The sequence below is a fragment of the Egretta garzetta genome, unplaced genomic scaffold (assembly GCF_000687185.1).
Source record: "Egretta garzetta isolate BGI_Z169 unplaced genomic scaffold, ASM68718v1 scaffold51, whole genome shotgun sequence".
Lineage (NCBI taxonomy): Eukaryota > Metazoa > Chordata > Aves > Pelecaniformes > Ardeidae > Egretta > Egretta garzetta.
The window spans coordinates 5,252,334-5,267,661 of record NW_009258549.1 but is presented as its reverse complement, the minus strand read 5'-3'; the positions used below and the strand labels follow the sequence as shown (position 1 = coordinate 5,267,661).

The 15,328-nt window shown below is 40.7% G+C and overlaps 1 protein-coding gene across 1 annotated transcript in view; it reads right to left on the bottom strand.

Annotated features, from left to right (window-relative positions):
• Positions 1-15,328, bottom strand: part of GUCY2C (guanylate cyclase 2C) — a 47,209-nt gene that overhangs the window by 1,916 nt on the left and 29,965 nt on the right. The window contains exons 17-26 of the mRNA XM_009647792.2: positions 13,013-13,145; positions 11,685-11,822; positions 8,060-8,148; positions 7,265-7,356; positions 5,497-5,655; positions 3,920-4,112; positions 3,353-3,527; positions 2,299-2,397; positions 1,445-1,539; positions 720-796 (exon numbers count right to left, since the gene is read on the bottom strand). Coding sequence (XP_009646087.1) covers positions 720-796; positions 1,445-1,539; positions 2,299-2,397; positions 3,353-3,527; positions 3,920-4,112; positions 5,497-5,655; positions 7,265-7,356; positions 8,060-8,148; positions 11,685-11,822; positions 13,013-13,145 — 1,250 coding nt within the window. The remainder of the gene's footprint in view (positions 1-719; positions 797-1,444; positions 1,540-2,298; positions 2,398-3,352; positions 3,528-3,919; positions 4,113-5,496; positions 5,656-7,264; positions 7,357-8,059; positions 8,149-11,684; positions 11,823-13,012; positions 13,146-15,328) is intronic.

Here is a 15,328-nt window from a genome sequence, read left to right as displayed (position 1 = left end):
ACTGATACCAGGGGTTACCCCGACCCAGGTGCAGGACCTTGCACTTGGCCTTGTTGAACCTCATGAGGTTCACACAGACCCACCTCTCCAGCCTGTCCAGGTCTCTCTGGATGACATCCCGTCTTTCTGGTGTGTCAACCACACCACTCAGCTTGGTGTCATCCGCAAACAAAAGTAAGCTTTTGTTCAATTTTTAAAGACTTTATGCCTGTGCAGTACTACATTAACTTTGTCTGTCTCTTCTAGCAGAATACTGCTCAAAATCCTCAAGTTTTGTTCCTCCTACAAATTCCCCCTCAAGAGCTCATGGGCATAACATGGTATTACAGAGAGCTGCACGTTCAGTTGCAGTTACCCTCTTGCTGTACTGTCACACACAGGTGCCATTAGGACTAAAGTTTTGGGAATGTTAATGTTTTTCATTTTTCTGTCCATCTCCTGCACTTACCACATCAGCAGCTTGTGCTGTAAGTCTTACTTCCCTTCCAAGGAAATGAACCTGTTAAGCACTTATATATACAAATAACCTTCAGCACATGCATAGTCCCATGTCATGAATATTTATACATGCTTATATGCATATACACTGTTAAGCCTCTAACTACTGAAGCCAAGTTGGGTGGTATAAAAAACCCACAAGTGCCAGGGAGGAACAGTGAGGGCTAAAGTGCAAAGACTGGGGATTTTTCATCTCTTTTCACATATAAAGACTATCTTACACAGAAGGAGGTGTTGGGAGACTGTATTTCTTGTCCTCGGTACCCGTCAACCAGTAGGTAATCTCTGTTCCTCTGCCCTAAATATGTACAACAAAAAAGAGAAAGCACAATTTAGGGATTAGAATGCAATTTCCTGTAGTTAATTTACTTAAATAATACTGTATTGTGCATTGTTGTGTTTGCCTTTGCTTGGTTTCAGTAACTGATGCTCACAGCAAAGGATTAAAAATCAGATGTGAGAAGGAGAATAATGGGGGAGATGCAGCTGCACGCCCGCTCCCTTGTTCCATGGCCTGAAACACACGCCATGGGAGAAGTGAGCTGCGCTGCCTGCCGTCAGCTCCCAAGCACAGACATCCACCAAGTGTAATGGACTGAGATAAATGGATTGGTAGATAGGCAGTCAGATATTGGAGCATGAGCAAATTAACAATAGATTCAGCTTCCCTTCCATCAGATTAATTCACGCCACAATTTTCCATTACAAGTGGTATGTTTCATTAATTCTCCACATCTTTATGTTGGTTTAATTTATGACTTAGGGAGCTCTTCATTGCTGGCCTTGTCTTTATAGAAGTGTCTTCAACCACGAGAGACTGTGATACCAATTGATCTGTAACCCATGTTCCCCAGCTGTTAATTAAGTTGTGGGGTACTCCCAGCTATATAATACTTTTATACTATCCCTCTTCTCTGTGTTCACGCATGTGCATGGTAAAGGTTACCTTCAGGTACGTTTCTCCTCTCACTTCATACTGGAAATGGCAGTCTGTTCTTTTCAGGATGTTAATAGTGGAACCATTTACATGAATCCTTAAAGCTAAAAAATAAAGACACAGTGAAAGCTTTATCTGGAAGTGTACCACATAATCATATTAAGTATGTGTGAAAGCTGGTGCTGCAGCAGAATTCCCTCCAATTAATATCAACATAAATTCTGAGAGTCAAATTAAATGAGAATCAATTACCACTGCATGAAAACTCTGACTCCACTAGATAGCATTGTATCTAAGGAGGAAGAGCTGGTACAGCCACTGATCTGAAACACAGGTGACTGTGGTACGTGTAGCATTTAGATGCCAAAAGGGAAAAGAATAATTGGGAGTGTCCTATTCAGAGAACAGTCATGTGAAGACACCGGGCAGAAGGAAGACAAACTGGCTCTTGGCACAGTTCCCTAATGGTGAAGTTGAAGACATAATTGCTTCAGCTTAAAATATACAGTCAGCATATTTACACAACAGTGCCGTAATACAATTCTAGGTCGAACTAAAATCTACCATTCATAGAGTAAAAGTAAATCCCAGGCACATAAGTATCATATCTTCCAGAGGAACTCAGCCAGCGAACCAGCCTACATACTCCCTGTTACCAGCACTGAAGCATGAACAAGGAACAATTCTTCGTTGCCCAGCAGGACAGTGAAACAACTGGTAATCAAAACAAACAGGGCATCTTAATCTTTAAAATTTCTGCCAGCTGATAATAAGTTGTTCTCAGCTGAAAACGAACACTTCAGTCATGGGCTAACCAGTGGCCTTTGGTCCTGCTACACTGACAGCTAAAATTAAATCCTTACGCAAGCCTGTGGATTCCATCCGCGAAGCTGTGTTCACTGTATCTCCAAACAAACAGTAACGAGGCATTTTTATTCCAACCACACCAGCCGCACACGGACCTAGAAATGGGATGCAGAGAATGAAAACAAGGTGGATCAAGGCACTACTTTTTTGGAAGGTGTCTCACTGTTGCAGAGCAGTGCAGTACCTGCTGGAGCTCTGCGTTCCCCACCAATGACAATACCCTATACCTCACTTCCCGAAGTATCTGGCAGTCTCCCCTTCCACTCCAAACCAAGCCTAGCTCTGTTCGTCTTGCCTAATCCAGTAAGAAAGAGCATAAAAAGGACATGGCTGTACAGTGTTAGTTGTATTTAAACACAATTTTTGTGCAGAAAACCAATACAGTTACTAACTATCAGTTTTGGAAGAAAGAAAAGAAAAGAAGCTTCATCAGGGAGGGGTGTGTAGTGGTGCCTTGAAGGGCTTCCCAGTGCCTCAGTGGCTTTCACGGATATGTTCCTTCCCTGTCAGCTGGTATTCAGGTGGTTGTTGAAACAAACAAAAATGAAAAGAGAAAATTTCCCAAAGTACTTGGCAACTACCTGCTTGAGCTATCTGCAGTTCCCCTTTGAGAAAAAAATATTTTTATGGATTAATTAAAACATGAATTCCCACATAGGCTTGTCAGAACTGTTGCCTCCCAAAGCATAAAATACAGGTCTCCATTTTGTGGCTAAACAAGCCTATCTAGCTGTGGCTGATCTCCACTTTGGTCAGTAAGGAGCAATCTGCAATGGCTTATTTGATACAACTGGCTTAATCGTACCAGGAGCAATGGTAGTTGCTTTTCCTAGCTATTGGCTTAAGCTATGAATGAATGGGTATGGGCTATTTCACTACAGGGGAGCAAACCAGCGGCTTAATTACTTCTGTTGCCCTTCCTCCAGGTACATTGTTTTCAGCCTGATTCTTCATGAGGAGACCAGTTGCGTATGATGCACTACCAGGTCTTCTACGGATGTCTATTCTGTTCAAAAACATTGTCATTGTTGATCTAGCACTACTGTGTACCAGAGTGAATTCCAATGCGAATCCAAACAGGCAGACCCGGCAGATGTCTCAGTTCAAAAGTCCCCATGAAGCTGAGGATGTCCAGAGCCATCATGGAGATGTCTACTGCATGCCGGTTGCCATTCCTCTTTGGTAAACCACTCACCACCATGTAAGCATCACCAATGGTCTCCACCTGTGGAAATAAGATTAGAACTCACTAACTGCAGACAGAGCAAAATACATCTTTAGTTAAAAGCAGAAAGGTTTTATCAGATCCTCTTGTTCATGATTAAACATCATTTCTTCTCTGGACAGCAGGATTGATTAGTTTAAGGTGGCTGACATCTTTTTGGTATATGAGTGTTTATAACTGCACCCAGCATTCCAGTTAATGAATCCGACTACCTAGTATAGAAAATCTAGTATAAGCAGTCACTCTGAAAGCATACTGAAATGAGGTAATCTTGACCTGTTTTTCTCTCTTTCGTCTTTGCTTAGAAAGCAGATTCCCAAATCCACCATATCATCCACTTTGATTTGTGTGTCCCCTGGTATTTAACTGAGCAAAAGTGTGGAGCTAATCACCTTGTAAACATCATGATGGTCAAGAATGTGGTCAAAGTTCTTGTAGATATCATTCAGCATATCTACCACCTCCATAGGGGTGCTGTATTTGCAGAGTGTGGTGAAGCCGACAATGTCACTGAAGTAGATAGTGACTTCTTCAAATAGCTCTGGCTCTACCAGGCCAGTCTCCTTCAAAGACTTTACTACTGGCCTGTGGAAATACAGAAATCAGGAAGACAGATGAATAGTCTGTGTTTAATATTAAAGGTATTTTTTCATGCAACCCAACCACATCATTGCTTTCTGTGTATGAAACACCAAATAGTTTGCTAAAAACTGCCACTGTAATCACATTTTAGATGCCCATAATGCCTTTCAGCCAGGGACCTCAAAGCACTCACTAATGTTAATTAATGCACTACAGCCTTACAAAATCCAGGTGTGTTAATAGCCATGAGGAAAGTGAGGCACAAGAAACTGAGCTTCTTGGCTAAGGTCAGAAATAGGGATATTGAGTCAAATTTAAAGCTGAAATTCTGAAATTTCTGACATGTAGACCTACATTCTACCAACACAATAAGTAAGAACAGACATATTTTTCTATTTCCCCAGTGCAGAAGTAGTTTCATCCTGATAATTACATCACCTCATCCTGATTTCAGATGAGATATCATAATCTGATGATTTAATGGAACACAAATTCAATACCATGACAGTCAATATTTATTCAGAGCAACCTTGATTTCCTTGCATTTCTAAATCCAGGAAAATAACTTGTTCTTAGTGGAAATATTAGAAAAGAATAACTGAAACACACCCAGAAAATTGTAGGTGTTGCACCATGCTGTGTTCCATCTACAATGAGACAATAATAGAGTGGTAGGTACAACAAAGAGTGGAAGGAAACATGATTTCCTTGTTTCACAGTCTACACAGCCAGATCATTTCAAACTTTCCCCAAAACTGGGTTGAACAGACACTTTTTTTTTTTTTTTTAAGATGAGTCATAAAATCAATACCCTGGCTACTGAAATACCCTTGAAACTAGTAGTAACAGGATAGTTTTACTATTCCAAATGTATGCAATACCAAAATTACCGGTATTACCAATATTATAATATCAATAATGCTTGTCCTATACCATACACTGAAGCATCCATCTAGCCCAGTCTGGCCCAGCCCACCTCAGCCCCTCTGTTGCATTGCTAAACCCCAGCGTGAAGTTGGACTGCACTCCTGCTCTCCAGCTGCAGACACTCCTTCTGCCTAGCAAGGTGCTGGAGCAGAACAGAGGTCTGTGATGTAGGATCACTGTAGTGTGTTCCCAGGAAGGCAGTGAAAAGGAGGGTTGTGCTGGAAAGAGAGATCCTGCGCAGGAAGAGAGGTTGAGGAAGATAACAGGTCCCAGTACCATCTTGGCATGAAACTCCACCATAGGGTGGAGACCTCAGGGGACAGCTGCTTCTTCTCTCCTCCCTAGCAGGATCAGATTAGAGGGGAAGGAAACAGAAGATTAATATTAATCCCAACCCCCACTCTCCAAGAATCAGGTGATAGATGTAAATACAATGCCAGTGAAAATCCTAGCCAGTTACCTTGGAAGTAACATGAAATTAAGCCTGTCTGCTCTGTCTCGCTCTGCTTTGTATAGCTCTGTCCTTTCCTCCACCAGGTGCTCCAGGTTCCGGGAATACAGCTGTAGACGCCTGATCAGGGTATCCATGTAGCTTTCATTGGACTGGCCATGGTAGTTACTGCAAATAACAGAAATACACAGGAGCCAACAAGAAATGTTGATGGAAACACATTGCTGAGAGAGGCAAAAAAGAGGCAAACAGGAGCAACAGAAAACTTCTCCAGTGTTTGACTTCCATAGAGTTAGAATGCAAAGTGCCTCAAGTGCATCATTCTTTTTCTTGCTCGGAGTGCTTATGTATATGAATAGAAGTCTGTGATCCACTCTTGTCACTTGGAACTGATAATTCTTAAATCACCTAGCCCTGCTAATATTGTCAGCTCCAGGTTACCTTGGGTAATCCATGACCAGTCATTTGTAAAAAGTAACTGACAAGCTCATATCCTGAGAGAAAGCTAAAGATAGTAGGCAGAAAATATAACGTTTAGATGGGGACTTCAGCCAGAAGGATTAAGACAATTTGGGGCTGCCTGTGTAGAAGACAGAATGATTCAATGGAACAATTAGCAGCCCCTGGACTCGTTTTGATGACAAGATCCTGCAGACTCCAGCCTACTAACTCCTGGAAGCAGAAGTATGGCAACAGGAGCCACTCGTAACTCCTGTTTGGCTGGGCAGCCTGCACTCGCCAAAGCAGTCTGAAAGTCAATGGGGCCAGGCTGACTTGAAGAGTCAGGTTAGTATTGTACCCAACTGGACTTGAAAACCACTCTTACTTTAAACAGATCTTTATGTCAGGGATGCACCATCTTAAACCCACCATGAGGACAACACCGTGTTGCATGTGGCAAGAGGCAACCTCTTTGCTTTTGTAGGGTAGAGGCTTAGGAGCTGAGCCAGGACATCTTCCTATTCAGCTGCAGTAGGATTTTTTTGATTAATACATTCAGTTATGCATAGTGCAGTTGTCCTTCTGCCCATGTAAAGTGCGAAATTATGCGAGTGCTGTTGGGGTTGTTGATAAGGAGAGCTTTAAAAACTGGGGAGCAATTTCCCAAGAGAATTGATTAACAGCTCACTGTTTGGACATCAAACTAATTAATTCAGACCAAACTCCGTAGGAACAATGCAGCATTGGCCAGGTGAAATGTCTGTATAACCCCACAGGGTTTGTCCAGCTATGGCCCTTACTATCCCACAACTTTATACCGACAAAACCCTGTAATTAATACTTCTGGTGAGTTACAACTCAACACTTCTAGTCAGCTTAATTTGGGACCATCCAAACTCATTTATGGCACAACCCAGATCATCCAAACTTTCTAATCATCCTCCAAACATTTATGTGCATTCATCTCCCGAAACTTAGACGACATGAGTCACTATCCAACCCTTCACTAGAGACAGGGGGTGAATTACTTGAATTGTTTAGATCTCTAATTATGCAGCTTGCTACTTTCACAATGTACCAATTTGAGGTATGGTGATGGTCTTACCCTCACTCAGCTAATACATGCATAGATGCTCATGTACACACATGTACGTATACATATGCACATGCTCGCCTACTTTTCTGCCAAAGAATAAAGGAAGACCTAAGCAAAGACACTCAGTTTTTCCACTGACTGAATCATAATCACATCAGCTTACATCCTTAAAAATATGAGCTTTTGAATGCTTAGAAGGAGCTTTGGAGCATCTTAAAAAACGGAGCTCCTGCTGCTCACCTGAATATTTTAGCCAGAGTAATCTCAATTTTCTTAAAGTCAGGCCTCTTTTCTGGATCTTCCTCCCAGCAGCTCTTCACTAGTGTATAGACCTTCAAACAAAAATTTAAGGAAAGTCCACCTGAGTAATGGATATAGAAGGATAATGGTGCTAAACAGCATGAGTTCATTAGGGAATTTCCGGTTACTCTTGACCGGCAACATACTAAAATCTGTGACTAACTGTTTTGCATCTGTGGTTAGGACACTCATTGCAGGCATCTTAAACTTAACTCTGTGGTGACTAGAATTTGCAAGACGTAAATGAAAGGCAAATAAATGCAACCAGTCTTGCAGCTGGTGCCAGATACAGTTGCTGACATGGAGGTAAATGCTGTGGTAATTGTATTTACAATATCCTGAGTTTGGGATTTTTCTGAAATTGGTGATTCAGCCAAAAAGAATGGGCTTCATTGCTGAATATGTGAATATCTACAATACAGACTTTTTCACCTGAGCAAGAAGCCTTAGGGGCTATAAAATCAGTGGAGAGAGGTACGTTTGAGGTGTGATTCATCCTATCTTAAAGATATCTAAAATAGTTCAGAAGAGTGGCACCATATAAGCATCCATTTCTTTCCAGTGAGTCATATTTCATTTCACTGGTAACAACTATAGAATACCATTTTTTCCCATGAGGTTAGGGCATTTGGCATAATATGTGCATAGCTTTCATCCTCCCATGATCATGAGCTCTAGTTTGGCCAGAACTTCCGCCCTACACCCAGAAAATGGCCTAGTTAATTATTAGCTTACTTCCATCTCTCTTTCTCCCACTGTTTCCAAGGACAGGTCTGGTCGGAAAGGCTTCGCTCCTTTGCCACTCTCAACTCTGTAAAGTTTCTCTAACACAAGAAAAAGATGCAAAGTTTTAAATAAAAAAATATAAGAAGGAGATTCCGTGTGGATAGTGTCCTATGTTATGAGTTACTGTACAAAGAGAAGCCTTGAAGACAGTTCCCTCATTTTGATGTGAATCTCAACTTTGGAGCTTTTCTAAACATATGGCACAAGATCAAAACAGGCTGGCTTGAAGGCCCCTGAAAGCAAAATGAATAGGAATGTACATGAGTATTTATTGGTCACGGTAGACATGGTTATGGCATCTTCCCAAATGAACGTTAGGCATTATTAGTGTGCCTCTCAGCATGAAGTATAGCTATAGTAAAAAACAATGTGAAAAGCTCATTGCAACTTGATCAAAAGTGTGGAGACATACGACTCTCATCAGAGCAGTTCAAATCATCCTGCAGATGCTCAGCTTCCTTAAAAGTAGGCTATTAATGTGTATGATTTAAAAACATTGCATTTGTTAGCTCATTTGTGCTCTTATTCATGAAATCCATTCCATGGAAGTTATTTGGATTCTGAACATATCAGAATGCCGACTGCATTTGCATAACTCGATTTAAGCACAGTAAGTGAGAGCTAAAGCAAATCTCTCTGTCCTTCTCCAGACCTCAATAGTTCCAGAGGGAGGGAGTTAAAAAAGAGAAGCAATTTTCTCTGGGGGAGAGAAAGAGAAACTGAAAGGGATCTGTGAACAAGTGTGATACACATTTATTAATAATGTCTGATTATATTTGGGAGACAATTTTAGTGAAGGAACCATATCATGAGATGAGGAAGGATTTTAGTCGTGATGGTATGTGCAAGTCTAGAACAACTAGGGATGCCTAAGCATGCCTGGTGTGCATGATCGCCCTAAAAAGATGCAGTAGCTTCCAGCTTTGTGATACAGAAAGTACAGATTAGAGAAGGAGCAGGAGACTTGAGTCTCCCACATGCTATGGAGTGGAGAGACTGCTAAGTCTTCCATGGGCTAAGAGACAGAAAAATCTGTGTAAGTCTCGTGTGCAAGAGGAATGTGTTCGATTTCCACACTGAGCACACACCTGAGAGCAGAAGTAACAACAACTTTTAGCAACACTGCAATTAGCCAGTGGCAGAAAGTAGTGGAATAGGGAGGCAGCTTGAAGTGAGTGTTGGTAAGTGAGTGTTGGTATGTGACAAGATTCCAGAGTCTTGAGCAGTCAATGAGGTTTTTCTGCAGAAGAGTGGAGCAACCAGCTGGCCTAACAGCTGTCTCGCAGAGAAGTCAGCGAAGAGGACCATGACCTAGTTACGTCTGCAATCCAGTTCTGTATGCCCATCGTCTTTGTGGGACTTTTCTCTCATTAGTAGCAATATTATCATATGTTAAGTTGATTGATACATATATCTGCAGGTTAAGAAAAGTTGCTCACTGAGTATCTGGACGTTGAGTTTAATTTTCCTAAATTGCTGGATGGAAGCTAGGTACAGGGGTTTTTAAACAACTCTTTTAAAAGCTGAGTACAGTCCTTGCTGCTGCCAGTGAAGTCCTGGAGAAGCGGTTGTATCAGTTGCCCTGACATATCAATATCATGTCTTCTAACTTGCAGAGATTAACTTCTGATAGCCTAGCCATTGAAAGACTTTCTGCAGGAGACTTAAAACCAAATGAATTTAACATGCAACAGGGACATTTCTTTGCCCATTACCATTGACTCTAATTTGGCATTCTTTTCCTACTGTTTATCTTCGATATTTATAAATTAATGGTCACCCCAAGTTTGAACTACTCTCTTCCAAAGTTAGATGATGCCACAAACAAAATTCAAAGGTGTTTGAATAAGTACAGTCTGCTGTCTTGCTGCCTTATCTTAGCTAATGAATGAATCCAGACATTTCACTGAAGAGCCACTTCAGCAATGCATAATAACAATTATTCCCTTCTGTTACATGAAATTTGATGAACTTCTGAAACTAGGCTGAACACATTTACTCAAATTGCATAACTGAAATTCAAGAATACTACCAGAAGCCATTCGATCAGCAATATATATCTTAAGACATCTACTAATGCTTTTAAGGAAAAAGCTTTGGGGAGAAAACAATCTCCTCACTGAATGGAAATCTTAAAATTTCGAATTAAGTTTACAAAGCAGATTTTTTTGGAAGTTACACTGAATCCAGTCTTACCAAACAGGCTTAGGGCCCAGTTATTGCTGTCTTACTAAACACGCTGATACATGTGACCACCTCCAGCAACAGCACCTAGAAGTGCTAAAAATTCTTTCAGTTGGATGGATTAAGCTTAATGCTATTTGAAAGGACATTAAAATGACAAAATGCAGTGTTAAGAAAGAGGTCAAAATTAAAACAAGGAACCAGATTGTGACTATGACAGCCAGCATCAAACACAGAGCAGTGAGGATGCTGCCGCATCTCAGAAGACCCCAGAAACATGGATTTGCTTCGCAAGTCAAAATGAGCAAGGAAGAGCATTGCTCTTTCATTTCTCCATCTGTTTTGGTGATGTTTGTAAAATCCTTGTCTTCATGAGGATTGTGCCTGCCTCTTCCCAAAAAAAAAAAAGGAATAGAAAGACTTTTATTTTCTCTACTTTATCTCTAGTATGGAGTCCTGAAGAGTTTGCTTGAAGAGGAACAGGCATTTTAGGTCTACATTTATATTAAAGAGTTGTTGATGTGAAATACTCTGTTTCCCCAAATATGAACATAGATTTCTGATAATGTAGGATGATGAACGTGCCCCAGAAGTTATTCTCAAATGTAACTCAGGAAAAGAGCTATTAGGCTGTCCAGCTGCTGCTCTAGATGTTTTAACAAATGTGAGGCGGATCTATCAGAATGACTCAGAGGTAAAGGCAATGTCTAAACTTGTTGTTGGTAACTGTCACTAGGAAAATCCCAAACCCACACATGCTTTTATGTCAGTTCTAATATATAATAATGCCTGGATTCTGGGAACTGTGATTGACCAGGCTGTTAGCCACTCAAAAACAATGTCACAAAATGCATGAAATGGGGTTTAATGGATGTAGTACAGGAGGAGATGCTTTGTCTGACAGAAGTTAAAGGACTAAAGTTAGTTTTGACAGGCTTGAAGTCTGAACTGCCAGTTTTTAAATGCCAACTGTTCTTGTGTCATGCTGCTGAGTTTTTATTGTCCCGTGTTGACATTGATGATTTATGATGCCTAATATGGGTGAATTATCATATGTTGTGCACAACTCATAACAGAAAAACCTTTGTGGCCTTTAAATGTTACAGTAAACCTGGACAGCATTGTATAATGTTAACTTCTATAATGCTGTGGCCAAGGTGATGAGGGAGGAGAAAGGGCAAGAAAACTCAGTGTAAACTTCATTTACAGAAAGAATAATTTGCTACCACAGTGAGATCCTCCAAACAGGCTCTTCATTCATCACACAGTGAAAAAAGCAGCAGTTCAAGCAGCTATCAGAGACAGTGCCTTTCACAAAATGTGATGAATGGGCCAGTTACATCTACACCATCCCAGAAGGCTGCAATGGAGGAGAAATTTGTGGATTTACCTTTCTTGTCCCGGCAGTGCCTGGTGTAGAAGGTCTCCCTGCGTAGGATGATTTCTTGAGCAATGATCCCATAGCTGTACACATCACCCTTCTGAGATACATCAGCATGACGGAGATGTTCAGGAGCTGTCCACAGATCTGAGAATCCAGATGACAAAGGGGGATGAGGTAAAGGAGGAAGGGAGAAAAGTCATTGAAAAAGAGTGATCTTTCTCAGAGTATCCATTGGCTATAGTGATATTTCCTTTTACTCTTTCCATATCAAAGCCAGAACCCACTGGTACTGTTTATTCCCTACTTTAGCATTTTTCTTGAGAAGCTGACATCAATACAGGTTAGATAAACCTCTGATGCGGTAATTTTCAGTTGCCTGGGATTTGTTGACCCTACTATTTTCTACTGTAGATACAGACCCTCACTCCTCTGTAAAACTTATGGTTGTTGGCAATGAACTTGCTTTTCTTACCTACCTTTATGGGCTTCTTAGAAATAACCTATGCATCTGTATAAGACCAAGGAATGCCAGTGCTACAAAAAAAAAAAAAAGCTGAGCCATAAATTATTGAGCTAGTTGCATGGAGTTTGTTATACAAGATGTCAGATGAGAAGACTGTAATATTTCCCAGTGGCCTTGATATCATGATTCTATTGAAATAATTCTCAAGTGCTTTTGAGCCTGACATAATACTACCTGCTCATAACCACTTTCTTTCTGCAGAAATTATTAATCTGTATTTCTAGTGCAACAAGCACCATTGTACCTCAAAACCAGAGTGCTGCCGTGGTATGGCAGTTTGTTATGACATGCTGGTCATGTATCATAACAGTGACCCGAACACAGTGACCCTGAAGGCAGTGTTATGGTATCAGGCTGCAACATCCAGCCGCAATGGATCTGTATATCTCTTGTGAAACAGTAAGTTTTCTTCAAGGAAAGAAATCAAGTAGCCAGAAATTTTGAGGCTGCTTGTCAAAGCATTTATCTTATGAGAAATGAAAGAAGATAAATATATTATAATGTAATATTTCTTGCATCTCAGCCACATGTGAAATCTCTTGTTTTCTGAACTATAAATTGAAAATTCATCTTTCCTTCTCACCTACACTGCCTAATTTTTTTCTTTACCTGCTAATAATTCTTTTTCATTGTGTTATTTAAGACAGTGTTTTCAGGTATCATTTGGTGGTGGCTGCTACATGAAACAAAATCGTATTGTATGTTTTGTGTTGTGTACAAGATGTAACTGGGCCCTACTGGCCTATCAATATAAGAAAATTCCATTGGACTGGACACCATGAAGGAGGGTCCAACTGGGTACTGTTTTTACCTTTCCTTGGAGGCAGAATTGAATTACAGCCAAAATCAGTGATCTTCACAACCATGCGATTGTCTACTACGCAGTTTGTGGATTTGAGTCGACCATGGACCTCAGTTCTGCTTGAGTGCAGGTAAGACATCCCCTGTGGTTGATAATGAAAGAGGAAGAAAGCAAGACTACGTGTGAGACACTCAGCTGTTACCAGACTCAACAAGAATGTGAATTATTAGTGTAATATCTGTCCAAGTAATTAAATAGCCTTCATCAGCAATGGATATGCATAAATCACAAATCTCTGTCATGGAGAGAAATTAATATTATTTTACAGAAGAGACTTTCCAAGATGACAGAAGCAGTTAATGTTAAGGAGCGAGGAAATAATAGATCATTAGAAGAATTGTGTCATGGAAGACCATCCTTCCTCTTGGTTAACAAAAATCTGACATAACATCTTGGGTTGTGATAAAATTAGAGCACAATTAAGCAATCGGGAAAATGTATTTCCTCCCACAGAAGTTTTTATTTCACTTGCAATAAATGGGTTTTTTTAGTAAATTTAGTACAGATTTGTTGGAACGTCAAAGAAAAAAGTGCTTCCAACTACATGTTCATCTAATGGACACCATAAGTGTGAGAGGGAGTGCTTTTTATGCCTGTATTGTCTTTGAAGATCAGCGTACACCAGAAATTTCATTCAGAAACATTGCAGCAGATCCTCTTCTACAAAGCAGAGAGCTAAACAGGGGTCAATGAGGAGTGTTAGACGATGCACTAAGGCTTATATAAGGCAGGGGAGCGGATCAGACAATCATAAAAGTCTCCTCTGACCTGACTGATTATGGTTTTCTCTGTACAAGTCAATACATATCAGCTATCCATGAGCTAAACTTGCAAGTGGGCACCATGAGGACTGGCCAGTGCAGTTTCAGCTATATCTCCTGAGGTTCAGACTTGACTCGCAACACGCACAGGTGTACAAAGGTGAGCAGTTTGCCCCTTTTTACTCACCACCTATGAATTTATCTCATTTAGTTGAAGACACTCTTAATACGGTGCAATACCTGAGAAAGGGCCAGCACTGAGACATAGCAGGAAAAGAACATTAGTAAGTGGGCATAAACTGAAGAAGGGAGGAGGTAAGCGGATTTGCACTCTCTGTTCCATATCTCTCTTCTGAACTACTTAAGCTTACACTGACTTATAGCCTACTGCTGGTTGTTTTTCTTCCTATATTCGTGTTTTCTGTAGCTTAGTATACGAAGCACTATCTATATTCTGTGGAAGCCAGAACAGGTATGTCTTATCTGTTTAGTTTCTTCTCTGAATGGTCTTCCACTTAGACTCCTACATGTATAGCTCATCCTTTTGTATGATAACTGGTAGACAGACTTTAATCAGGGTTACACAGCTCGTGTGGTCATGAATACACTGTACAATATGCTGGGCTTTCTCTCCTTTGGTACCTGTATTTGGGAACGGACCAGCAAATGCTACACGAGATCACTGAGACATGAGCTGAGATCTGGGGACAGTAGATGTATGTCTGAGACACAAGCAGCCTGCGAGAGATGCAATCCCTGGAGAATGTTGTTGGACTGGTTATCCTGGACCTATCTAGACCATGCCAAAATTTACAGAGACTGTGTGCATGTTATATCCAAGGAACATATTTCTTGATTAAGCAGGTTTTATCATGCAGCCCTGATGACGCTATCCAAGATGTTTTGCCTGCTTTTGGTCCTATTTCCTCCAGCTGTGCCTTCTTCCAGCACCTGCTTTCATCAGCCAGGAAATATGCCCATTGCTACAGCAGAATTCCTAATCAGTTGCAGCATCAAATGGCAGGCAAAGGTAATTTTTATTTCCTTATACCAGGGCTTTCTTGTTGGTAATTTCTGGAAGCAGAAGTCTTATAGATGTGCCTGATAAAATCTTTCTCTTCCCTTCCAACTATCCTATGCACCTACCTGAAAACACAGAATCTATTAAGAACCCACAATGTGATTTTTGAATTTTATAATGCCTTTCAGTGCAGTATTCCTAAATCCTTGAGGCATTCTTGTAATCTCTTCTCTGAAGCTTTAGTTCTGACTGACAGCCCTTTTCCTGACACAGTGCAAGAATATTACAATCCTTTGCACAATATCCTGCAGCAACCCTTTATTTAATAGTGTTGCAATGACAGCATATGCACTAAAAACTACAAGGCTTGATTACTGCAATTCCTTCTTAGCACACACTTCGTCAGAGCTCTTTGGTCACATGAAACCAAATCCATGTAGGTACAGGTGGTGCCATCAGACCTAGAGACAGCAAAGATAGAAA